The 26,748-nt window shown below is 40.5% G+C and overlaps 1 protein-coding gene across 6 annotated transcripts in view; it reads right to left on the bottom strand.

Annotated features, from left to right (window-relative positions):
* Nucleotides 1-26,748, bottom strand: part of DENND2C (DENN domain containing 2C) — an 85,722-nt gene that overhangs the window by 22,533 nt on the left and 36,441 nt on the right. For 2 of the 6 annotated variants that reach the window (XM_021002251.2, XM_078154940.1), the window contains exons 2-8: nucleotides 21,539-21,733; nucleotides 13,783-14,794; nucleotides 12,999-13,135; nucleotides 12,023-12,135; nucleotides 11,342-11,512; nucleotides 6,106-6,202; nucleotides 1,219-1,263 (exon numbers count right to left, since the gene is read on the bottom strand). In XM_021002251.2, coding sequence (XP_020857910.1) covers nucleotides 1,219-1,263; nucleotides 6,106-6,202; nucleotides 11,342-11,512; nucleotides 12,023-12,135; nucleotides 12,999-13,135; nucleotides 13,783-14,618 — 1,399 coding nt within the window. In that variant the 5' untranslated portion in view covers nucleotides 14,619-14,794; nucleotides 21,539-21,733. Of the gene's footprint in view, nucleotides 1-1,218; nucleotides 1,264-6,105; nucleotides 6,203-11,341; nucleotides 11,513-12,022; nucleotides 12,136-12,998; nucleotides 13,136-13,782; nucleotides 17,943-21,538; nucleotides 21,734-26,748 lie in introns of those variants that run through there. The other 4 variants (XM_021002259.2, XM_021002264.2, XM_021002268.2 and 1 more) reach the window with 4 other exon arrangements.

Genomic DNA, 26,748 nt, shown 5'->3' with positions numbered 1-26,748 from the left:
AAATATCTTTCATAGCAGTATTCAGTAAATCCCATGCTCTAGGCAAACTTCCATCCCAAATGGCTGTTCTGCTTCCAGCAAGTTAGATATTCAGAGCCTGCTTCTATGTGCCAGCAACACTGAATTAGTCACTATTAACGCATCCAAACTGAACTGGCGATCATCTGGGTTTCACCTTCACCCAGACTACAGAATGAAGCAACATGGACCAGCGGAGTGAGAGTTAAATGTACTTTGTTAAAAATTCATCACCTACTCTGATTTCTGAAATTTATATACTCTTTGACTTTGTTCTTACTTGCTTGTATGCTTAACCTGCCACAGGCTTCACTTCCATTTTAGGCCTGGCATGACACTAGATTTCTAAACTTCGGGTCTTTAAGATTTATAGTAGAACTTATCTAATTTGCCTTATGATGAATTAATGATAAGCTCCTTGAGGGCAGTCTCTCTTCGTATTTGGATTCCAAGCACCTAGCACAAAATTTGCACATACACTTGTACATATCATGCACTAAATACTTAATACATGTTGAATTAAATCAAATTCTGGGATTTGAGTCCTATGCCTGAGACTGTCTCATACCCAGTTCCTTTTTCTGACCACCTCTACATCTCTTGCTACCATTCTGTTAAACAGAAACAAAATAATTTACCCTGAAGCAACCATTTGAAATTAAATTAAATGAAGTTGTACTACACCCCCAAGGTCCTTGGAATAAACATATCAGTGAAATAAGTCATCCTAATTGTTCTAACTATGGGAAATAACTTCACACAATGGAAAATTAAAAGGGGCTAAATGTCGTGTTTCTGAACTATGAACTATCTAATTGACTTCAATAAATGCGTTCCAGGTGTTGGGCGCCTAAAAACTTGGGCCCTCACTGATAAATAACCAATTTAGATAATGATTCACCTGCTCTTCTTCGGACGCAGACTACAGCACCAGACTACGCAGGTACTCTGTGCCACCCCCATGGGCCATTCCAACCCAACTGTCATATTGGGCTGTCTTTCTCTGTTACATAAACATTTTTTTAAAATAAAAAACATCCTGACAATGCACTGTTGAGCTGCCTAGAATCAACAGGTATCAGTGGTAAGGGAATAACCAAAAACATGAAACTCCATCTGATAAAAGTCAGCTTAATCACAACTCCACACCTCTAACCACACTCATCATGAAAATGGAAAGAGCTCCATTGACTCACTCACTCTTTGGCAGATATTCTGCGTCACTTTCGTTCCCACTGGCTTCACCTGAAAGGACAGAAAAGATTTTCATTTGTATACTGTACATTGTGATGGGAAGTTGAAAGAGTATGAAATAATTGAGATCCTCCTATCTAGGGTAACTGACCAGTGGGAAGTTTCATAGACTTTGAGACCCACCGTAAGGAGCCACAGATATACATGGCAGATCTATACCCGGCCTCTCTTCTCATCATCTCCAGCTGTCATCCCCCTTTGCTTCCAGTATTCAACAGTAAGGAAACAAAGGCTTAAAATAGAAATTACAGGCTAATCTTGCCTACTTCCCACTGCTCAATCCTAGGAAAAAGTTCAGTTCCAGATCAATTCTAGAAACGTAAGTCTAGCTGAGAATGGGCCTTTTTTGCCCTCTGCTATGTACAAAAGATATAGGAAAGGTAGGATGAAGTCTAGTTAGATAAAACAACAACAACCACAACAACAATTCACAGTTAAAACACGAATGGGAATGCCAAAAAAGAGTGAAAGTGTGGGCAGGAGTTGGTACAAAGAAATATTCCACCTCCCAGAAGAAAGCTCAGTCTCCTCTGGGCCTACATCTTTCCCTTACCCTTAATTCCTTTGTTTTACTCTAATTATTGTGTGTTTGTATATGGGCCTGAACAGGCATTGTATTCCCCAGATAAACTGTAAGCCCCTTAGACCATTCATTATCCTTTGTATCCAACACGTGGTCTGGCAATTCAATTCAGCTAAATACACTAGAGGACAGAATCTGGATCCAAAACAAATCTGGACAATGGAAAAATGTGCCAAATCTGTAAGATGAAATTTAAGAGGACCAAGTATAAAGTCTGGATTTTAGTTGTTTTTGTTGTTGTTTAATCAATGGCACAAACACAGGACTTCAAACCAGGAGTTACCAAGTTTCTCATCCCTGGAGGTGTTTAAGTGAAGGATGGAGGACCACTTCTTGGCATGCTATTTCCTGGAATGCCCACGAAACCATGATAATAATGCTGATCCTGCCAGGCTCATCTAATGACTTGAATTGGTTCCAGGTGGAGAGCTGAGAGCAGTAGAAAGGAGAAGAGAACTCTTTTCATGAAAACTATTCTAAATCAGTGTGGAATCCTCAGACCAGAGGCATAATTCAGTCCACAAAGTATCTCCTCCCCATCCTCACCCCAAGGTGTCCCTTTCTTCCTCCCACTGATTTTTAATTATCCTTTGTACATGCTAATGACCTTGCTTATGTAGAAATGAAACATTTTCAAGGCCAAGTTGGAACAGGAAGAGATATGATAGAACAAAGAACACTTCTAAGGCAACCCGCTTTTCCCATGGTAAAAAAAAAATGTCCATGATAGCTATGTATTTTGGATTTTGAAAAAAATCTGAGAAGTTTGAGGCTGGCTGGAAGCGGTGGTATATTCCTCTTTCTGTAGGCTTAGGAGGAATCTCAGAGAACATTTGCTTTCTCTCTTTATACCAGAAGATGGGCTCTAAGTTTGTGTTGGAGAAGGAATTATGTGTTTGTGTTTGTCTTTCTTTTTCAGATTTCTGATACTTTTTGAGGGCTAGCTGGCTCAGGATCACAGAACTGGAGCTGGAAGGCATCTTGGAGGCTGTCTACCAGGGGTGGGGAATCTGTGGCCTTGAGGCCACACGTGGCCCTCTAGGTCCTCAAGTCCAGCCCTTTGCCTGAACCCAAACCTCACAGAACATTTGTGTGGATTCACTCAGAGGGCTGCACTTCGAGGACCTACAGGGCCTGGAGGCCAAAAGGCTCCCCAACCCTCTCCTTTTGAAGACCAGGAAACTGAGACCCAGTGAAGTTAAGCCACTTGCCTAAAGAGAAAAAGGTAGGAAGCACCACACAGGTGGAATTTTAATCCAAGGTATTGGTTACTCCAGACTCAGTGGTGTTGACTCAGCCATGCTTAAACCTTCCCACTCTCTGCCTTACCAGGAGCATCCCAGCAAAAACGGTCCTATGGGACTCTCTTCAAGGTATCTCTGTCTAATCTTATTGGAGGTTTTTTTCCCTGCAGAGCTCCAGCCTCCACTTTGGTCCCTAACTTTCTATTCTTGAGCAGGGGTCTTCCATCTCTCATAGATCTTAATCCAGTTCATCTCCCGTCTGTGTGCATCTTCTCTGCCTGACTGTGACACGTAAGAGTTCCTGTTAGTAGTTGTTAAAGTTAAATCCCCACATTCATCTAATATTTGTGAAGCACCTACTACGTGTAAAGCACTACAGAGTTCTTCAGGCAGGGTAGTTCTGATTGAACAAACTCCCATGGTGATGAGCATTGATCTGCATATCTATCTTTAAACTTAAATTTCCCAACATCTAATTTGTTTCCTTAATAAACTATTTTTGTTTTCAAGGGGAATTTTGAGAGTGTAATCTTTTTTTTTTTTTTAGGGAACTGGGGTTAAGTGCCTTGCCCAGGGTCACACAGCTAGTAAGTGTCAAGTGTTGGGTCTGAGGCCGGATTTGAACTCAGGTCCTCTCGACTTCAGGGCCGGTACTCTATCCACTGCGACATCGAGCTGCCCCGAGAGTGTAATCTTCCAAGCTACACTATGGCCAAAGTTTTAAAAAATGACATGATGTCATAAGATATGTAGAAGCAGTTGATGTCCACAGGGGAGTCTAGCTCACAGTTCTGGGAGAAAATGCAGGAATCTCAAAAAAAAAAAAGTCTTGCTACCAGCTCTGTTGGACAATTCAGGTGTAGAATTAAAAACCACAGGATACTTGATAATACACTTGTTGCAGATGTTGTAAACAGGATTCATGCTTTAGGCAAAAATTGAATCAGAAGTGACCTCGGAGGTCCCTCCCTACTGTTAGATTCTATGATGAATATGAGAAGAAAAATTAAAAAGCCAACCCTGAAAGAGCAAAGTAGATAATGCACTGCTCACTTTAAGGACAACTGATCAAAATAGCTTTGTGAAGAAATATCATACAAAGAATGCCCAATAGGATTATAATCAATTGACTGAGCAGTATTTGCCAAACACTCCTAGCCACAACAGAGGCAGCTAGATGGCAAAACAGGGAATAGTGCCAGGCCTAGAATCAGGAAGATCTGAATTCAAATCCAGCCTCAGACACTTACTAGTTGTGGGACCTTGGGCATGTCACTTTACCTCTGTCTGCCTCAGTTTGTTCAACTGTAAAATAAGGATCATAATACCTTACAGGGTTATTGTGAGGATCAAATGAGATAATATTTGTAAAGCCCTTGCACAGTGCCTGGCACATAGTAGAGTGCTTAATAAATGCTTATCTTCTCTCTACCCTCATCCTCATTGTAAGTTCAGAACCTCATGAGATGCTGTGAGAGATGCAGTAGTATGACATGGCTCTTGTTCTCAAGGAGATTAGAACTGAGACTATGGGGAGCTTCCTAACTGAGGAAACAAGATGAACACAGGAAAGTGTATCAAGCAATATAAGGCAGGATTAAGTACTAAATTATGAGTACGGTACCTATGAACTAGACACCATGAGTATGCTGTCTATAAGGAAACAAAGTGGTACAGTGGATAGAGCACTGAACTTAGAGTTAGGACAGACCTGAATTCAAATCCTGCCCCAGATACTGGCTGTGTGACCCTGGGCAAGTCAATTAACTTCTCTCAGACTTAGTTTCTTCATCTGTCAAATGATAACAATAGCACCTTGCCTCCTAGGGTTATTATGAGGATCAGATGAGCTTGCCTGGAAACTGCTTGGCAGACCTTAAATTACTATATAAATGCCATTATCAGTCAGCATTGATGAGACCCGAACTAAAAGCCTTTGTCTAGTTTCTGACTTTACAATTTAAAAAGGGCTGTGTAGGGGCAGCTAGGTGGCGCAGTGGATAGAGCACCAGCCCTGAAGTCAGGAGGACCTGAGTTCAAATCCAGCCCCAGACCCAACACTTGACACTTACTAGCTGTGTGACCTTAACCCCAATTGCCTAAAAGCCTAAAAAATAAAAAATAAAAAAATAAAAAGGGCTGTGAAAACCTTGGAAAGAGCTGTGGGAAGAGACCCTCTCATCTGTCTAGCTCCACAGAGGGCAGAATAAGAGGAAACAACCAAAAATGTCCATTCTCAGTCCTTCAAGTTAAAGAAGCTTTTTTTTAAAATAGAGAGTTAAACATTAAAATGAGTTTTCAAGGGAAATCAGGGGTGGGAAAAACTTTATTCTTTGGTGGTCTTCAAATATAATATTAATTTTCATTCGGCTTCAGTGATTCGGATGTCATCTTTTATAAGGGCAGGATTACCTCTCATATTCCTGACAGCACTTTTAGTAACTAAAATGTAGAGCTCACTTAGGTATTGAGCATAAGGTCCTCAGAATATCTCCTTAGGGCTGCTAAGCCAGTGGAGTTTCTATCTTAGGCCTCTTAAGAATATAGGGAATGAAGTTTATTAAATAAGCACACACTGCAGGAGTGGGGAACCTGCAGCCTCGAGGTCACATGCAGCCCTCTAGGTCCTCAAGTGCAGCCCTTTGACTGAATCCAAACTTCCCGTGAAGTCTGGCCACACTTGAGGTCCTAGGGGGCCGCATGTGGCCTCGAGGCCCCAGGTTCCCCACCCCCGGCACCAAGCATTATTCCTCAGATGCACACTAACTTGTGTTCCTTTGCCCTCTTCAGCTTAAGTTAGACCCTGACCACACTGACCAAGACCTGAACCCTGTAAACTGGAAGGTTCCATGTCTGGAGCCCAATTCCCCAAGCTCCAAAGGAAAACCACTTTGTATTACTTCGGAGTTGCAATTTCTTCACATGGCAAATGGCATGCTTTGTTTCACCATGCTCCCTCTCCCATTCAGGAGGCTGTGAGAAGCTGAGACAGAAAACTCTTCCTACCTTTGGCAGGGGGTGTTTCCTTCCCTGTGCAAGGATGCAATTTTACTCTCTTCTTTCCTCTCTTGGAATCAAAAATATCCTGTATTTTCAACACAAGCTGAAATCCCAAACAGAAAAGTATAGGTTACAAGTAGCAGCCACAGGCACCAAAACCCTGAGCTTTGTTTGAGTATCTTGTTCTCCAAGGCGATTCTTTTGTTCTAGGGGTGGGAGGTTTTTAAACTCTTTAAATAAAAGCTAAAGTTATGCCCTTTGGTTCACTGTCCCATGGTAGGGATGCCATTTTAACTGACAGTGATTAACTGTGGTTTGGAGTGCTGATCTCATTCAGTCAATGAAAGCAGAGGAGAGGGAGCTTGTTTCCAGAAGAGGTCCCTTGGAGGCCCTTCCAGGATCCCATGTCTCAGCATGTCAGTGAATCTGGTTAGTGTAGCTACATCTAAAGTGGGCTTTACTATCATGGAACTCAAGTTTCCTCTTGCCCAAAGTAGGAAGTGAAACATTCATTTACTTGGCAGGCAGGGTGGGGCTCAGTTATTTCTGTTCCCACCAATACTGTGCAAAGAAGAGAATAATCATACTTTGTCATCGTTTGCCAAATTGAACTCTCTACCTCTTTTGTCTAAGTAACATTACGAGGCTGTTTACAGACATGTCCAACACCGTCATGAGCACAAAAGGCCCTCATCCAATGTTCTTCCCTGAAGAATAGGAAGTCTAAGATGCATTTTTTATTTTGCTTCTTAAGGGCTGCCTCAAAAGTTAGCGAGCTCCCTGTCATGGCAGATGTTTTCTACCAAGCTTTCTGATCAGCTGGAAATAGAGTATAGCTAGCCAAGCCTCCTCTGGTGCAAATTCAGTTGTCCAAGGCAAGGGGAAAGTGGGATGAGGGGCAGGAGAGAGAAGACACAATGATGTGGGCACAGTCCCACAGAAGGTTATGCCCCACCTATAGTTGGGCTGGAAGGAGGTTACCTGTCCCTGCCTATGTCCACAGGGCGAGTTGTGCCCCATGCCTCTGGAGGATCACAGGGCAAGATATGAAGAAACTGTCTGCCAAGGGGAGGAAGCATACTTCTCCCATCCCCCCCCCCCACCCCATCAGCATCCTGGGACACAGCCCCATTCATCCCACCCTAATTATGGCTCTGGTAGCAGGCATATAGCAAGTGCCATGCTGGACTAGATGCCTTCTGAGGACACATCTAAAGTCAGGGATTCCATGAACATATTTTGTTATTTTCATTAGAATTATAGAATCTTAGAGTCCAAAGCAAACTTAGGAGTCATCCAGTCCAACCCTCACCTGAAACACAAATGTTCTTACACCAAACTGGACAGCCATCTTGCCACTGCTTGAGTACCTTGGCAAGGGACTCATGCTTCATTTATTATTTTAATCCATCTCAAGGGAATGCAGCCCTGCCCATTCATTGTCAAAACTCTTGCCCAACTGCTTCTCTGCATTATCTGGGCGTGTCTTTGAATTAGGGACCTGGCCCAGTTAAATTCTTTCTAAGCTTTTGGGAGGAGTTGGAGAGGGGGGTGCAGTTTGCTGAGGAGGAGCAGGATGGGGAAGAAGGAAGAAGGAAGCAGAGATAACTAATTGACACCTTTATAAGAGAAATTTATTTTCTAAAACTTCCTCATTAATTGAATGTTCTTTTATTCTTCATTATAGATTAGATTGTGAGATCCTTGAGGGTAGGGGCTGTCTTTTGCCCCTCTTTGTATCCCCAGTGCTTAGTACAGTGTTTGGCCCATAGCAGGCACTTAATAAATGCTTACTGACTGACATTATAAATCCATATTTGATATATTTAATACTAAGAATGTGTGCTATTGAGAGCATTACGTAAAAGTTCAGCTTCAGAATTGCTTGAGAAATATTCTAGTTGTTTTTTTGGGTATTTTTCGTGTTTCTGTAGCAATCTTGGCAATTGGAAAGCTGTTGAATCATTTCAGAAAAAGAAAATAGCACATGCTTCCAATACGCATAATGTTCCCACATTTTTGGATTGGTCTGATTTTCTAAAATTTTTCTTTTAGTCGATATTCACAGTAAAAGCAAAAAGTTGCTGTTCTTAAACCTTACTATAAAAACCACTACCACCACCACCACCAAATGGGAAATTCAGCGAAAAAACGGGTAGTATAGTAGAAAGTGCACTGGACTTGGAGTCAGAAGACCTGAGTTCAAATCCTGACTTTGCCGCTTACTAGCCATGTGATCTAGAACTTGTTTCTTATCTGCACAATGGGGATAATAATACTTGTACTCCATACTTCACAGGGGTCTCTGCAGATCACTCTCAAATGGGTGTTCTTCACTTGGGAACAGCGTCCTCTCAAAATGTCTATTTTGACAACTGTATTTCAATATAATTGGTTTCCTTTGTAAAATCCTCTGTATTTTGTGTTATGCATCTAAAAACCATTCTTCTGATAAGGGGTCCAGAGGTTGCACCACACCATCAAAACAAAAAAGTTTTGAGAACCTTTGCTTGAAAACCTCAAGAGTAACAGGAGGGGTAGTTCACATTTACAGGGCCCTTGAATAGTCACAAAACCGCTTTGCTCACAAAACACTGTATATAGATATAGACAGCACAAGTATTATTTATCCCTATTATACAATTTAGGAAACTGAGGCCCCTAGAAATGAAGAGACTTACTCCTGGTCACACAACTAGGGACCGTAGGAGTCAGGGTTAAAACCCATATCTGTCTTAACTTCAAGCTCTGTACCTATCACCCTTAAGCCTCATAAAATACTTAAAAAGAAAAACATATTTAAAAAGCTGAAAGACCAACATGGAAATCATCAAAGGCTGTTAAGGTGTTAAGTGTGAATTAATAATAACAGCAATAATAATGAACATTCCTATCTTGGATAAATAATGTCTAAAGAACAAGGCCTATAGGTACAGGGTTAAAAAAAAAAAAAGAATAGAAGAAGCATAATGATTATTTACAAGCATTTGAAGGAGAAGAGCTACTTTTTTTTGTACAAAAGTAAAAAGAGGAAATTAAATAATAAAAATTACAATTCAGGTTAAGAAGCTGGGAAGAGGAACCCCTGCCCACTTTTATAAAAGGAAGTTGTACTTGTTAGAATAGTCTCCTTAAGATATGATGGAAACCATATTGCTCTAGATGCTTGAACTAATAAACACTACAAAGCACTAGGAAATTTATTGTAGCAAATAATTCCACCCAGGCCACCCTCCAATCCACAGCAGGGAAGAGAAAGGAAGGGTGGGGGAGGCATATGGACTAGATCAGTGATTTTCAAACTGTGAGGCCAGCTTCTCTTCCAGGGAAGGCTCCAGTCAACACACCAAATGCCATTCTTGTGGAATGCTGTTCTGAGAACACTCCAAAGTCAAAATCTCTATGACACATGGAGCAACTTGAAAGGATTCAGTCTCCAGGCAGGGCTTCAGGTAGGCCCATTAACCATCCACTCTTGCCCACCTCTGAACACATTCGTTACCGGTTTTTCTCATTTCTACCTTTTCAAGAAAGTGTTCTGGTTAGGCCAAAGGAAAGAATGAGCCTATTCCTCTCAGGCAGAGTGAAACTCGGTAACTCCGAGTAGTTAACTTTAAAGCACAATATAAATATCACTGTCTTAATTATTTTTACTTATTAGAGGGTCAACTGGGAGCAGTGTTGGAGGAGCATAAGAACCTAATAGGACTAGGAATGCTGTCTAAATTCTACAGGCCAACAGGGAGAAGCTGAAATGCCTTCATATATGAGGGAACACATCATTGGTGCTTCTGGGTTGTGTAGGAGGTCACTTTGTTATCTCAGCATGATGAACACCACAGGCAAAGATGCATATAGGGTTCCTGGCACTCTTATTGAAGCCCTCAATTTACAAATATTTCTCAACATTTAAACAAGGATGAAGAGCTCAAGAGAATATTCACTAAAAAAAAGACCCAAACTCCCTCCCAACTCTGATATTCTCTGAACCCTGTGTGTCCTTAACTCTTTCACAGACTGAGGAGGGAGTGGCAGGAAACATCAGAAGAATTACGGCAATTAGGAAACAAGATCATTCCCACTGAGCCAATCTCGGGTCACTGAGCCAAGAAACAGCTGTTTTTGTGCTTTTTTTTTAACATTAAAGTCAACAATACAGATGAATGTGCTAAATGGCTTTCTAGAAAAGCCAGGGATATTTCAGTTTTTTTAGGTCACCCATAGACCCCTTCTCCAAATCATGTTTTAAGATCATTCAAGGAAGTGTTCCATTTCAATTAGAGGTTAATGGAAATGAAGATCTAATTTTTTTTTCCATCCTAGTTCACAGACCACTTGACATTGATCCACAGACCCTTTAGGGGTCCATGGACCCCAAATTAAGAACTGCACTAGAACTAGCTCACAGAGAATTAAGACAGCAAGCAAGTATTAAAGTGATCAGAATTCTGAGGTACTACATGGCTTTATAACTAAAGCTTTAATTACAAATTTCAAAAGCACTTAGAAATTCAAAGTGTTTCTAAAATAGAATGACTTCCTATCACTTCCTATATAAAGATATTTGTCTCATTGGTAACCCCTACCTTGTTAGCCTTTCTTTTAAGAGGCCACTGGGAGCTGGGGCCTTATCACTGATATGCTTAATGCCAATATTTAAGACACCAGCAAGGCTAGTCCAGAAGACTTAACAGCCACCATTCGCTAACCTTCCTCCTTTAAGGAGAAAACATTTTCTCTAGACCAACCTTGTCCGGTTATCACCAGCTCCAAAAGAATAAGCTTTAAACAAACAAACAAAAGAAACTCTGCCTTCCTTTCCTCTAAGTGAAATGTGCATTGTTGCAGATATATTGAGTAAAGGCATAAAAAGCCATCCTCACTTGATGGATAACAAAAGAAACTAAAAGAACAGGAGCTAAATAAAAGCAGATCAATGTGTTTCTAATATATGAGACTCCAAACTCTGAGATATGAGACTTTGGAAAGGCCTCTGATTTTTATATAAACGGAGGTAATTAGAAGGAAAATCTGAGATTTAAAACATCGAAAATAATCCGGATCTGCCAAATACATAAAAGCAGCTTGGCCAAAAGCCACTTATTTGACTCTCCAGCCTTGGCTGCGGAAGGTCAGCTCTAACCCACTCTTCATTTTCAGAGTAAAGTGTGTTTAGTTTTGCTCTTTCATAGAACAATGCTGAAGTGTTCAAGAAGAAGGAAGGTATTAGAATCCTCCTTACCCTTGGGAGGTTTTTTCTTTTCCTGTTTGCAACTTCTCCAGCTCGAAATACTTTCCACTCCGTTAAAGTGACAGGCAGAGTCGTGTCTTTTGGGCGCTTTGAACGTAAATAGGCTTGTGAATTCTTTAGCTCCATAGTCTTACGATAGAGGAATGGAGGTTTTGGAGGAAGCTAAAGAAAGGAAGAAAGTTCACTGGTAAAGGGCATAAATTTGAGTATCCTCTATATGCCTAAAGGAGTCCATAAAATGTTATCCAGTCCTCTTTAAAATTTTCCAAAGCAAGAATTCCAGTCTTTCTTGGTCAAAAGAATCACAGTGTTTTGTAACTCTTGGAAAGTCTCCCTCAGTTCCAATTGAGATCCCTCCCACTGCAATTTAAGTATATTTCCAAAGAATCACGTCTCATGGTCATACATATTGAAGACTCTTCTAACCCTTTTGTTTGGATTAAAGAGATGGCTCTAGGGCAGCTAAGTGGTGCAGTGGATAGAGCTCAGGCCTTGGAGTCAGGCGGACTCAAATTTGACCTCAGACACTTGACTATTACTAGCCGTGTGACCCTGGGCAAGTCACTTAAGCCCAACTGCCTCTGCAAATAATAATAATAATAACAATAATAATAAAGAGATGGCTCTAATGTTTCTTACTAGTAGTCAATCCAACCAAATGTTGTCACATACCTTGGGTGGCTTAAAAGTATTTTTAGAGGGTGGCAACTTCCATGTTGAGGGAGCCCTCCACACAGGTATAGGTGTTACTTTGATATCCTCATATGGATTCTCTTTGGCAGGGTCTTGAAAAAATGTGCAAAAAAATTACAGAAAATAATGGTCAAAAGAAAGCAGAGTCACCACAGCTAGCAAAGGCAGTATCAATCCACTGCATATACGCTAAGACCTCTTATTCTGTTCTGCTGAAGGGATCTAGGTTTATAATCCAAGCAACCCCACTCAACCCTACAAGCTACCCAGGAGGGAACACCTACAGATAAGGGTATATTGGTAAACATTTAAGAACCAGCTTTGAAAGCTAGTAGTAGAAATGGCAACCAGCTTCACAAGCTGGTTGTAACATTTGTTGGCATACCCTCGTCCACAGGGGTTCACTCCTTTGCAGCTTATAGGGTTGAGTGAGGTTGCTTATAATTTATACATATACATATCTGTGTATGTATATATAATGCATCATATATACACATGTATGTATTATATATAATATACATGCTATATATATGTATATATCTGCATTATTAACATTTTCTTAAGTTTTAAATCAACAAAACAATAAATCAAGCCATGATTTATAGTGTTTGCCAATTTCCAAGTGGTCATTGCTCACACTGAAAATTTAACAATTGGCTCTTCAAGGCTGAAATTGGCTTTTAGGGGCTGATTCTGAGCTGGCTCCAGGATACCCCTGCTACTAATAAACGTAAATAAGATACTGTACAAAGTTTATCAACATTCTATGTGGACAGCCTACTAAGGCAGCTGTAAAAATCCAGTACAGAAGAGGGAAAATTATATTTGGGAGGTTCAGATTTTTTCCCTTTAGGGCAAGGAGTGACTGATTGTGAAAGAAATCACCACCCTACAGTTAAGGGCTTTGCCAAATTCATACTTATTAAATGTAACCAGACAGATTGTAGATACCTACATATGATATCCTCATAGATATTGTCCTCTGACTGTGTGTAATAAAGTGCTGATCCAGAGCTTCCTCCAAGTTCTTCCTGGATCTTGGGTGAGTTACGATTCCGAAAGTGCTGGATATCTTCAAACTCAAAGGATTTCCTAAAGAAGACATATTTTCCAATATTTTTTTGCCCAAATCCCACTCTCTGTCAGTATGGTAAAGATAAAAGAAAGGATGAAATTAATAGAATCAAATTTGATAGCAAAAGTGTTTTCATTGGCAGATAACTATGTGTGACAGAATAAGCTAGCTATATACTTTGGACATATTGTGGGAAATTTTTTTAAACTTTCAAAAAATTTTATGCAATAAAGTTCATTTTTTTTTAAAAGAATGGTCCAAACCACAGTAAAAAAAAAAATTGGAATTAAGTTCTGCATGTTCCACAGAGTGAGCTCAAGTATGTGCTTCAGCTATACCTTTTTAAAAGCCCGGAGCTGCTAGCCTGTGCTGCTGTTCCCAAGCTAGTACATTAGCTAATTCCTGTCCTTCCACTTTTTCCTGTTCTACTTATTTTTTTTTTCTCTCAGGTAATTCAGTGCTGATGTATTCAGAATAAGACTGTAATCAAAAGAAGGAAAATGGTCCTGAGCCTGTTGTGAAGAGGAAAAAGGAGTTCCACAACTCTGCAAATACTAAATCAAAATTCAGCAACATCAGAGCCTCTGGATTGGAAGGGATGTCAGAGGCCATCTAGTTCAACCCATAACACTTGTAATCACTTCTAAAATGACTTGAGACAAACCTTTTAGATCTCCTTCTAATTTTTCCACCATATTTCTTTGTTTCAGGACCTGGATCAGGAGGCATGGGGGGCTCTATAAACAATTTATCCAGTGGCTGCTTTTCACAGTACTCTCTTTTACAGTCACTCTCTTTAAGTGGCATACCATCTGATTCAGATAAATATCTGAATGTCCTACGAGGCTTTGGCAGAGGGTTTATAGAAGATCCAGCTTCTTGTCCCTCAGGATCAGAGTAAACATTTTCTAAACTCTTGGCTATTCCATTTGGCCTATCCAGAACTCTGAAATTCAGTTCTTTTGCTGGAGAGCCACAGCTTTCTAAGGACAAATTCAAGACTTTATCTGGAGGAAGTGCTTCCATTTTCTTCCATAATACTCTTGAGGTATAAAAGTTTCCAGGAGGCAATGTATTCTCTGGATTCAAAACATCATCTTTCCAGCTGTCAATGTGTTTGACCTGAGAACACACCATGTTGGTTTCTGCTTTGTTGTTAAATAAACTTGAATCATATTCACGCCTCTCATTTTCATCCTCACTCTGATCACAGCTTTTGACCTCTTCTTCCCTCAGATCCAGTCCCAGATTTGGAGAGTTAATAGGTCCCAACTTTTTACTCTTTTCCACAGAAGCAGCTGTTGTCTTAGAAAAAACATTACGATTACAGTTATATCTTACTCCAAAGTCCTTCAGTTGCCGGTGTTCTGGATTAGATCCACCGTTCGTCCTTCCTTCCCACTGAGAGATCTTTTGCTGGATGTTCTTGCAATGGCTTCTCGACAGTGTCTGGACAGCCGAACGGGAAAAGCCAAGCTCCATATTCCCTGTTGGGCGCATGTCAACTGACTGAATTTTTATAAAGGCGTCACTGCAAGAACTGGTACAGGGCTGTTCTCCTCTTTCCCTTCAGTTGTAATCCCCATGAATATATTATTTCCATTTCATCTGCAACCTGAAATGGCTTTTAAAAATTCTTTTGTAGAAAAGTGCCAAGAGCTTGATCTGAAACAGTCCTATTCAAAAAGGAAGGAAAAAAAGTAGAATGTAAAACCAAAAAAAAGGATTTTAAGTCCCAATTTTAACTACTTTGGTAGTTGAGTAGCCTCATTAAAGTCCTACTATGATACCTCATCATGGTATCATCCCTTCCAATCCAGAGACCTCTCACTGGTTCTGTTCCAGCACATCCTACCAAGTTAGAAATGCCTCCAGTACAGACCTGACCACCCAAGGTCGACCAGGTCTGCTCCCCCAGGTCTGGTCAAGTCCAGAGAGATCAATCATCAGAAGGTGTGCTGATAGCAAGCAAATTATTTTGACCATGGCAATTCATAAAGACCATCTGCTATGCTAAAGCAATGGAAGGAGCAGACATACTGATAAAATCACAGATCTTTGGAAATACCGAAGCACACAGCCCTAAATAATATACTTGTATTGCATATGTAAAAATGTCCCGATTGTCTGTGAAATACTACAACCTCTAAAAGGTATCCCTTGAAAGAGGGTGCCAACAGTATTATGAGAACCTTACCTTTGACATTTCCCAACATGATGAATGTAGATCAGCATTAATTAAAATAAAAGACCTTGTAACTCATGCTTTTATAATAATCTATTCTGCTCTGTTTTATTCTACACTTATTGTACACCACTGCTTATTTACTTCTGTTATATTTTCCCCTTGTGTAATTCCATAAGGGCAGGAACATGTCTTACTTATCTTTGCATCTCTCTCAGAGCCTAGCATAGTGCTTTGCATCTGTATAAAGCGTTGCTGAATAAACGAAATTTTAATTTCCTGAAGCAGGGCAGTCCCGCTTTTTTTTTTTTTTAAAGAAGCTGGTCATAAAAGTACACACAATTAATTTCATCTATAACTTCTTTTCCTCCTAAAGGCTTTTCATATTATCATAGATTTGGGACTAAAAGGAGCCTTAGAAGTCATCTTGACTAAAACCTTCATTTACATGGGATGTAACAAAACCTGGAGGTTAAATGACTTAAGTGGCAGAGCCAGCTCCACCTGTCACACCCTGAAAAGAAAGAGAAAAAAAAAGATGTATAAAAATAACACCTTAGTGAGTGAAAGATTGGGTAAGGAAGGAAACAAGCATTTATTAAGCACCAACTATGTACCAGGTGATGTGTTAAGCACTTTATGAATATTATCTCACTTGATCTTCACAACAACCTTGTGAGTCCCCCTTTTACAGTTGAGGAAACTGAGGAAGACAGAAGTTAAGTAAGAATAGTTAACAATAGCTAACATTTAAATAGCACTTACTATGTACTAGGCCCTAAACTAAGCACTTAACAAATATTATCGTGTTTAATCCTCACCACAACCTTGGGAGGTGAATACTATTTTTATTCCCCTTTTACCAGTGAGGAAACTGAGGCAAAAGAGGTTACGTGACTTGCCAAGTATGGTGATGCTAGTGACAGACTCCCAGGTCTTCCTGACTCCAGGCCTATGGCTCTGTCCATTGGGCCACCAGGTTGCCCATGAGGAGAGTCAAATGAAGCAGGACAGTCTAGGAGAAAGAACACTGTTCTGAGGATCAGGAGTTTTGGTTTCCACACTTGCTAGCGGTGTGGCCCTGGGCAAATCACACAGCCTCTTGGAGCTTCAACTTCCTCATCTATAAAATGGACATAACAATACTACTTGTTTCCAACCTCTGTAAACCTTTAAGTACAATATAAGTTAAAAATGTCCGCTCTTATTTTATGAAAATAACTTAGCTTGGAGGTCTTGTCAAGTGCTTTGTGGGATTTCTCCATTTCTTCATCTTCTGCGATGGCTGTTGGGATATCGCCCTCTCCGCCATTTCCCTTCCCCAGGTGACGATTTACCTGTCTGCGTCCTTATTGCCCTTCTTGACCCCTCCGCAGCAGAACTTAAGTTTCTTGAGGGAAGGTGCTGTTTTCATTTCTGCCTTTATATCCCCAACACCTGGGACACAGTAGGCACTTAAGTGCTCGTTGAATTGAATTGAAACTACATAAATGGGAGGTGTGTAATCAGCCCAGTAAGGAGGCAGTTGGGAAGCAGGCTCACTGGCTGCCCCTCCCATTTTCCCTTCGATGTGAAGATCACTCTAATCCACCGTGACGTTTTATTACCGTCTTGCCTCCAGAGTGACACCCAGAGCTGAAGATCCCAGTGCCCATTAACAGTCTTTCTGTGCCCCAAACCTGAACTTCTCACCACACTGCTGCCTCTCCTGTGACCCAAAACAGCAAACGAGGCAGAAAAGTAATACTTACAGTGACTGTCTCACATGCCTTCCTTTCACACAGAGGTCTCACTCAGTCAGGCCCATTAGCCACTTCCTCACATGTAGGTTTTGGCTGAAAACTTTCCCCTCCTATCCTGAATGCAGACCTGAGCTCACGTTCTACTGTATACGACTTATAAATAGTAATTGATTCAAAACTTCCTGAGCCACGGGTCATCCTTCCTCAAGCTTTGTCTGCTCGGCCTTGATTAACAGGCAGGAAAGCGTCCTGGCCTCCCTTGTCAGTGCAGCTGACCATAATTGATAAAAGAACACAAAAAAACACTTGTCATTGTAGGCACAGCAAATGCTGATGGGAAGGAATTATAATCAACTTTCCTGTATCCCATCCAGGGAAGCCAGTAGGAAGGATGGCACTTGGCTCAAGGGAAGATGGGATACTGCTCAAAACGAAGCAAAATGAAAACCATGCGGATAGAAGATGGCACGAAACAATCGCATCAGGGCACAGTGGCTGCAGTTCAGCTCCAAAACTCTTTAAGAACGCCCTCCTTTGTTCCAGTGTTTTCAGTTGGACTGCTCTTGGAAAGAACGTTTTTCTTCACCAGTCTCATAAATGAGTACTCTCCCCTTTGTAGCTGGTGGGCTTTTAACAGCCTGGAAAATTTTTTTAAACTGTCTGAACCTTAGTTTCCTCATCCGTCAAATGGGAATAATAATGCCTGCAGTATCTACCTCAAAGGGTTTTTCTAAGGTTGAAATGAGACAAAAGTACCTAAAGCACTTTGCGAACTTTACACCACCCTACAGCCACGGATATGTATATGTTTTACTATGGTTGGAAGTAGATTGAGTATTTTGGAAAGAGAAAAAGCAAACAAAATGACTCCTTAGGCTGCCCTAAGAGGAAAAGAATTTTAACTTTAAAACAATCAGAAAATAGCACAGTCCAGGCAAATCCCATAGAAACTAAAATCTGGCTCTAGTAACATCTCATATTCACATCCGGGGCCCCAGCAAAACCCTAGAAGAGACAAGCAAACTGTAGTTGGTTTTCAATGTTAGACTAGTTTATCCCAAGGAGGTCAAGGCAGGGTGTTGCTGAGGATAACATGCTTAGAGGCAGGGAGACAGGTTCAAATCTTACTTCTGTCATTTAATAGAAGTTCTTCCTTGGAAGCAACTCTCTAGGATTTATTGTAGCTACTATGTCTTAAACCCATTTCCACCTGGGTCAAGCGAGAGAGTTTTCTCACAGAAGATTTCCTTCACTTATTCCTGTATTCTTTGGAAATCTTATTGATAAATCTAAGTTGCCTGTACCAATGTGTCATACTGATAGGTTAGTTTTATAAACTTTATTTTTTCTTATGAGTTTAAGAAAAAAATACATACTGCCTTTTCTCTGAAGTTTTTTTTGCTTTTTGTTTTTTGGCCAACCTACACTTTCACTGGTATAGGAAATTCCCAAGGTGGAAACTCTCCACCAATGTAAAATGAGATTTTCTTTGCCATTTATAATCTTAAAGAGCTGGCACTTGGGACACAGAGAAGTTAAGCTAGTTGCTTATGGTCACACAGCCAGGATGTAACAGAGGTTACATTCACACTCAAATATTTCTGCCTCCAAGGCCAGTTTGCTGCCTCTGTTTTCTCTTTAAATAAGAACTAAATCATTGTCTGACGGCAAAGTGGAAGTACAGGATAGCCAACAAAGCAGCTGACCAAAAACCAGGAGACTGTATTGCTAGTCCTAGCCCCAGTATTAACGGGAGGCATCTTAGGCAAGCCACTTTGATTCTCAGGTTCGAGGTTGGTTGGGTAGTTGGTTTTATTATCTACAAAATGAGATTAGTGGTTCTCAATTTTTTTCTCAGTGGAATTTTGGTCATCCAAACAAAAGTTTGGTGGAGCCCCAGCAAGAGAATTTTTTAAAATAAATGTATTTAAATTTTTACTATAATGATACCAAGTAGCATGAAGTTTTTAAAAATTGTATTTTCAGATCAATTCTATTCTGTAAATAATTCTATTTAAAAGCAATTTATTGACTGGAAACTGGATCAATCAACCAGAATTTATTAAAACACTATGTGCCAGTTGGAGGCAACTAGGTGGCTCAGTGGATAGAGTGCTGGGCCTGGGTCAGGAAGACCTGAGTTCAAATGGGGCCTCAGATACTTCCTAGCTATGTGACGCTGGACAAGTCACTTAATCTCTGTTTGCCTTAATCCACTGGAGGAGAAAATGGTAAACCGCTCCAGTATCTTTGCCAAGAAAACCCCACAGTCAGTGTTGGCATGGTGCATGGGGTTGCAAAGAGTCGTACGTGACTGAACAACTGAACTACAAAAACAAACATGCCAGTATGCTAGGAAATAGAGATAAAAAGAAAAAAAAAAGATAAAATAGATCCTGCCTTCAAGGAATTTACATCCTCGTGGGGGAAACAATATGTCCATGTACAATTATATACAAAGTGCATACAAAGCACATACAAGGCTTCTTTTTTAAAATTTTTTTTTTCCTTTTTGGCGAGGCAATCCGGATTAAGTGACGCAGTTAGTAAGCGTCAAGCGTACGTACAAGGCTTCTTGAAAAAGAATTCAAAAGCAATTAGGAGACCAGCGAGAAAGGCCTCCTGAAGAAGGCTCACCCATATTCTAGAATTTAATGAAGGACAAATGAAATAAGCCAATATTTACAAATTATAAGGCTTCAAAATTATCTACTAGATTGTGGGTTTCTTGAAGCCAGGAACTCTGCCATTTTGTGTGGCTTTGTCACTCTGGGTCCTAGAGGTCGCTAGGTATTCTAGAGGATGGAGGTAAGGAGAGAATGCATTCCAGGCATGGGGCCCCATCCACTGAAGTGTTGTGGGTGAGGAGAAGGCTGGTTGGCTACACTGTGGAGTGGAGTACGTGGAAAACATTATATCCTAAGTATGGAAATGCAGGATAGGGCTAGCCGGTAAACAGCTCTAAATGCCAGATGAGTCCATAACTGATATTAACCATAAAAGGGAGTCTCAGGAGTCTAATGAGTAGGGGAGAGGGATGGTAAGGTCAGATCTGTACTTTTTGGCGGCTGTGTGGATTGGAATGGGGGAGAGACTTGAGGCAGGGGACCAATTTGAAGGCTATGGTGAGGGAGGGCCTAAGCTAGAGTGATAACTATATGAGTGGAGACAAGGGGACAGATGCAAGAGATATGGAAGAGGAAAGGATGAGATTAGGCGACCAATTGGATATGTGGGGCAAGTGAGAGGGAGGGGCTGGAGATGACACTGAGGCTGCAAAGTTGGGTGTCAGGAAAGATGACAGAATCCCCAACAGTCATAATTTTAATTTTTTTTGGCCACCCTACAATTTCACTGGTAAGGGAATTCCCTGGACAAAAACTCTCTCAACCAATGCTTAATGACACTTTATTGGCAATTTATAGTCGTAGAGAGCTGTCACTTAGGAAACCCCTCAAAGGAAGGACGGCACTAAGGAGAAAGATAAGGAGCTCTGCTTTGGCTGTATTCTTTTAATATGTCTGTTTGACTCCTGGTTTGAAATGTCCCACAGGCCAAAGCTGATGGATGAGATTGAAGCTCAGGTGAAAGACTGGGGCTGAGATATGTAGACCCGTGAGTCATTCACACAGAGATGGTAATTAAACCCGCAGGAGTTGATGAGGTCACGGAGACAAAGAAGAAAACACGCAGTCTAAGATGATTCAACAAATTCCATTTTCTCCTTGACTTACTTAAGCTAATACGGGGAGGGGGCAAGTTTATGTCATCTTCACTTAAATTCAAGAGTTTTGTAAATATCTTTGTACTTTTTCAATTTCACAACAAAGTAGATGCCCACTTTATTCAATTGTATTCGATGCTGGGGACAGAGTGACAAAACACAAAATGGCAGAGTTCCTGCCCTCAAGAAACCGACAATCTAATAGATAATTTTGAAGCCCAAAATTTTGTAAATATTGACTTATTTCATTTGCCCTTCACTAAATTCTAGAGTATGAATGAACATTCGCCTCAATAATGTATGAATGATTAGTAAAGAGAAAAAAATAGACTCTTTTCCCATGATGACCTTGCAGTCGAGTATAAAATGAAATGTGCATATAAAGTCAAATGATTCAGAAAAGAGCTAGAGGCGTGTAAAAAAATGACAGTCAAGATTCAAAAGGCTGGAGAGAACACTGGGCAGATCTTAGATAAGATGTAATAGCCGTGAATGTAAAGCCTTTCGTTCACTTTTTTTTTTCTTTTGGCAATTGGGGTTAAGTGACTTGCCCAGGGTCGCACAGCTAGTCAGTGTCAAGTGTTTGGTCTGAGGCCGGATTTGAACTCAGGTCCTCCTGACTTCAGGGCCGGTGCTCTATCCACTGCGCCACCTCGCTGCCCCAACATTTACTTTTAAAAATCAACTTTGCAAACACAAGATGATGTAATGTGGCCAAATATCAGTACATCTGAAAAAAATGGGATTTATTTTTTCTAACTAGACTCACCAGCCAGCTCAGTGAGTCAACAGTTGAGGCAGAATCCAAAAAAAGCAAATGCAACCTTAGAGGCAGTTAGTATCCGGGACTAGGGAGGTGATCGTCTGCTCCACTCTGATCTGGTCAGGCCACATCTGGAGTTCCGGGTGACACATTTCAGGAAGGATGAGCTTCATACAGGACCATAATGAGGAATGATTTCTTCTGGGAAAAAAGTTGAGTGAGGTCAGCATTGGGGAAGGGAGGGGTGCAGTGTCAAAGTGCAGTCAGAGAATAGTCCAACCACCCTAGGCCATGAGGGTAGGGGGCAGGGGGAATGTGGAAGGCTGACCTAAGAGAATAACACCATGTGTATGGGACACTGGTAGTGAAAACTCAGAAATGCCTGCTCTGCTCGGTGGCGTGGACTTGTTCAGGAGTAGTAAGGCAAAGCAAGGGAGTGGGAGGAGAGGCCCCCTGGATGTCAGTGCCCTGGCGCAAAGCCCCATCAACCTCACGCTAGCTGAGTTTTGTTATTATAGTGGTAGGGAGTATAAGCAATTGGCTGGGGTGGGGGAGGGGGGAGAGAAGGGGGTAGGAAACAGGTTACCAGCCTCAGCAGCTTCCCATAGTCCTATTCATTCTTGTTCCCAAGTTGATTTGCCTGGCAACTAGGGGTATTATGGGGGTTGAAAAAAACCTCTTCTCTCTGGCACCTCTAACTCTTCACACACAGGCCCTTTTCAGTATTTGCTAAAGGAGAGTCCCCTAGGATGATGTAGAGATGCCCCAGACTGCTTACCCAGGAGGATGAGAGTGGCTTAAAAGAATTTCAGACCATAAGTTAGATAAGGGTTTGGACTAAGGGAGTCGGAGAATCACCAGTGGGAGATCTGTTGAATTTTGAAAGGAGTTGCTCTAGTTCGTATTCATTCTTGACATGTATAGCCATGTACGTTTCCTGTGCATGTGCCTCCTCCGTGCACGTTCTCTGGTCCTCCATGTTACTTGCATATTTCCCTCCCGCACTGATCTGGTGCCAAAATCACTATTGTTGTTGTTTCAGTCATTTTCAGTTGATTCTTTGTGACCCCATTTGGAGTTTTCTTGGCAAAGATACTGGAGTGGTTTGCCATTTCCTTCTCTGGCTCATTTGACAGATGAGAAAACTGAGGCAAGCAGGGTTAAGTGACTTGCCCAGGGTCACACAGCTAGTAAGTGTCTGAAGCCAGATTTGAACTTAGGAAGATGAGCTCTAGCCACCGTGCCACCTGTCTGCCCTGCTGCTCCATAAGAAACACTATCAAGGAAGCAAGCGACAAGTATGTATTAAGCGCCAATTATGTGCTAGGAACTGTGCTACGGTACTGATGACCTAAACATTGTTTTACTTCAAAACTTAAGAGAAAAAATAATCATCACATCTGTGGAGAAAACAAAAATCATCATTTTATTAGAGACAAAAGAATTTGTTTTTTAAAAAAAGATTTCATACAAAAAAGCACAAAACAAATTAATCTGAGCAAAAGTAAAAGGATTTTACACACACACACACACACACACACACACACACACACACACACACACACACTCACACAAAACCCTGAAAAGTATATCCAAAACAAAAAGGGAAAAAAGTATAGTAGGATAAATGCTTGTAGTCTTATTTTAGAAAAAAATCTAAAAAACGCAGAATCTAAAAGAAACTGATACAAATTTGTGCAGTATCTATTTCCCAGTGTCTCAATGGCCAAAAGTTAAGGACGGTTTTTTTTAGGGATTACAAATTGTTAGTAATCACTTGAAAAACTCTTCAAACTGTTTAATGATCAGAGAAATACAAATCAGGTCTGCGACACCACCTATTATGTCCATGAAATGAATAAAGAGAGTTCAAAACAATACAATTTAATATTGTCAGGGATGTGGGTAACAGGAATGTTATTATGTTGTTGGTGCTGTGAACTCAGTTTAATAAGTATTTATTACGGAGTCAGGACCGAGAGTGAGAAGAGATGTTAGAGTTAATAGACTCCAATGCCCTAATTTTACAGATGAGGAAATCCAAGCCTGGAAGGGGTAAGAGATTTTTCCAAGGTCATATAAGTGGTAAGTGGCAGAACCAGAATTTGAACTCAGGTCCTCTGTTTCCATATCCAACAGGCTTTTCACTATAACACTAATTCATTTTTTAAAATAAAAAATGCACATTTTATTAGCTTATTACCAACTTTAAGGCTGTCATGCAAAAACTTAAGGTTCATTGACTATTAGATGCAATGCGCAAGGCACAATCTTTTGAAAAAGCGATTTAAAAGTATACAGTGAGAGTTTAGGGCAGCTAGATGGTATAGTGTATAAAGCACTGGGCTTCAACTCAGGAAGACATCTTCAAGAGTTCAAATCCAGTCTCAGACACTTACTAGCTGTGTGACCCTGGGCAAGTCACTTAACCTTGTTTGCCTCAGTTTCCTCATCTGTAAAATGAGCTAGAGAAAGGAAATGACAAACCACTCCAGTATTTTTGCCAAGAAAACTCCAAATGGGGTCACAAACAGTTGGACTCAGCTGAAAAATGACCCAATGATCAAATGAGTTACCAAACTGATCCTGTCTCTTAACCCAATAATCCCACTACTAGGCTTAAATGCTAGGATACTATTTAAAAGAAAAAGACTTGTCTAGATACACATGCTTGTGATAGCACTTTCATTTGTAAAAGACCCAAAACAATTCACATCCAACAATTTAGGAACAGTAGAATAAATTGTGGCATGTTGGCATGTAATGAATATGACATAAGGAAGAATTATATAAAGGGACATAGTCAATTATTCAATATACATTTATTAAGTGCCTACTGTGTACAAGGAACCATGTCAGATGCTATACATACAAAGTTACACAAGACTCATCTGAAAGGGCCTTATAACCTAAATGGAGGAGAAAAAAGAGAGAGAGAGAGAGAGAGAGAGAGAGAGAGAGAGAGAGAGAGAGAGAGAGAGAAAGGAAAGGTCCATGTCAAAATATCATGAGCAATTTGAGGAGGAACTAACTGCTTTCACCTAGAGGTTTCACAGAAGAGATGGTGTTGTCTGAATTGGGCTTTGTAGCAAGGGACAGGTTTCAAAAGAAGCCCATGGGGAAAGAGGTCTATTCAGGCACGAAAGAGAAGAGAAAGACAAGGGACCAAAAAGGGTAGAATGAGAACAGGGGGTGGAGAATAATATAATTTGGTTGGAATGCAGGGGGATAGTATGAGATAATGCTGGGGAAGTGGGTTGATTTCAGATTGTGGAGGGCTTTGACAGTCAGAATCAGTTTATATAACTTCTTAAGTAGGCAATGAAAATGAAAACCATATATGTACTGACTGTAGCTATCTAAATAAAGGATGCTTGACCCCAACAAACTGGCAGAGATGACAAAAGGTGGAAATAGTCAAGGTTGCTGGGGTTGTGGAAGACAGGCTTAAGATTACACTTTGGCGAAGTAGCAAATTGGTCCAACCATTTAGGAAAGCAATTTGGAATTATGCTAAGAGATTGACCAAAAAATTCATATCCTTAGACCATTTTGACCTTCCTTTTGACCTTTGATTCCACTGCTATGCACATACCCCAAAGAGATCAAAGAGCTAACGTACCCATCTATGCCAAAATATTTATAGCAACACTTTTTTTGTTGTAACAAAGAACTGGAAACAAAATAGATGCTTATCTGTTGGGGAAAGACTAATAATAGCAAAAGTGTCTGCCACATAGTAAGTGCTTAATAAATGTTTATTGATTATCATTTGAGTGATTGATGAATAAAATAGAATATTATCAGGAGTATTGTGATCTCAAGTGAGATAACTGATATAAAGCACTTTGCTAACCTTAAGTGCTATGTAAATGCCAGTGGTTATTATCATCCTACAGCCACAAGGCCTCCGGTCAGGTGAAGTCTTCATTCCCCAAGAATTCTATTGCATTACTGCTGACCTCAAGCAATGTTTATAGCGCATACAGGAGTATATAGTAAATGTTTAACAACCGGAGGTTCTCATAAAAAGAGAGAGAGAGAGAGAGAGAGAGAGAGAGAGAGAGAGAGAGAGAGAGAGAGAGAGAAAACACACGAACACTTTTAAGTTTCATCTGCGTTATTAACATTTCTTACATCTAGACAATCAACTGAACAATAAATCAAACTCTGATTTGTACCTAATCGTTGATTTCTGCGGTATAAATGCTTACACTTAACATTTAACAACCAGGCTTAAGCCTGTTAGAGTTGGCTCCAGCACTCATGAATATTACTGTGCTATAAGAAACAATGAATATGAAGAATGCAGAGAAGCATGGGAGAATTTCTATGAACTGATGCAAAGTAAAGTAAGCAGAAACAAGAAAATAGTATATACAACGACTACACAATGCACAATGGAACAAAAAAATGAAACAGCATCACATAATTGTAATAAGCATGGTGGGCCTTAGAATAAATGAGAAAACATCCTTTTCTCTCTCTCTCACAGAGATGGGAGGGATGTCTATGTGTGTGAAACACTACATTTATGGGCAGACTAACTGATGCGCTTGTTAGAAGGGATGGCTTTTAGATAGTTAATGGAGAAGAAATACACCTGGAACTGAAGGCAGTATAAAAATAAAAGAAGTCAATAAAAATGTTAAGATTTAAGAAAGCCAGAAAGAAAAAAGGGAGGGAGGAAGGCAAAGCAAGCAAGAAAGGAAGGAAGGAACAAAAGAAGGAAGACAGGAAGATAAGAAGAAAGAGAGAGAGAGAGAAAGAGAGAGAGAGAGAGAGAGAGAGAGAGAGAGAGAGAGAGAGAGAGAAAGAAAGAAGGAAAGAAAGAAAGAAAGGAAGAAAGAAAGAAAGAAAGGAAGAAAGAAAGAAAAAAGAAAAGAAAAAAAGAAAGAAGCAATGAAACTTTATATAAATGTGTTGGGGGAGGTGCATTCCATTAGAACTATCTTTCTTGGTTCCCTTTGAATGGGGGATGGGAGATCTCCCTAGAGTTACAAACATTCGGGGAAACCAGCATCCCACCCCCCCATAACTTGTCCCTTCATTCCTTAGTACCTATACCCCTTGCAGACTGCTAAGAATGGATTTCCTCGTGAGGCTGTTCTGTACTAGATTTAGCTGGGATTTTATCTTGCTCCAGAACAGAAAATTCATTTACTCTTGTGTATTCTTTTATCTACTCTAATCTATATAACTTCCCTAATTTCTTT

This window comes from Phascolarctos cinereus, unplaced genomic scaffold (genome assembly GCF_003287225.1).
Source record: "Phascolarctos cinereus isolate Bilbo 61053 unplaced genomic scaffold, phaCin_HiC Scaffold_5;HRSCAF=322, whole genome shotgun sequence".
NCBI classification, from domain to species: Eukaryota; Metazoa; Chordata; class Mammalia; order Diprotodontia; family Phascolarctidae; genus Phascolarctos; species Phascolarctos cinereus.
Note: the sequence above shows the minus strand (reverse complement) of the source record. Positions and strands in the feature narration are given on the sequence as shown.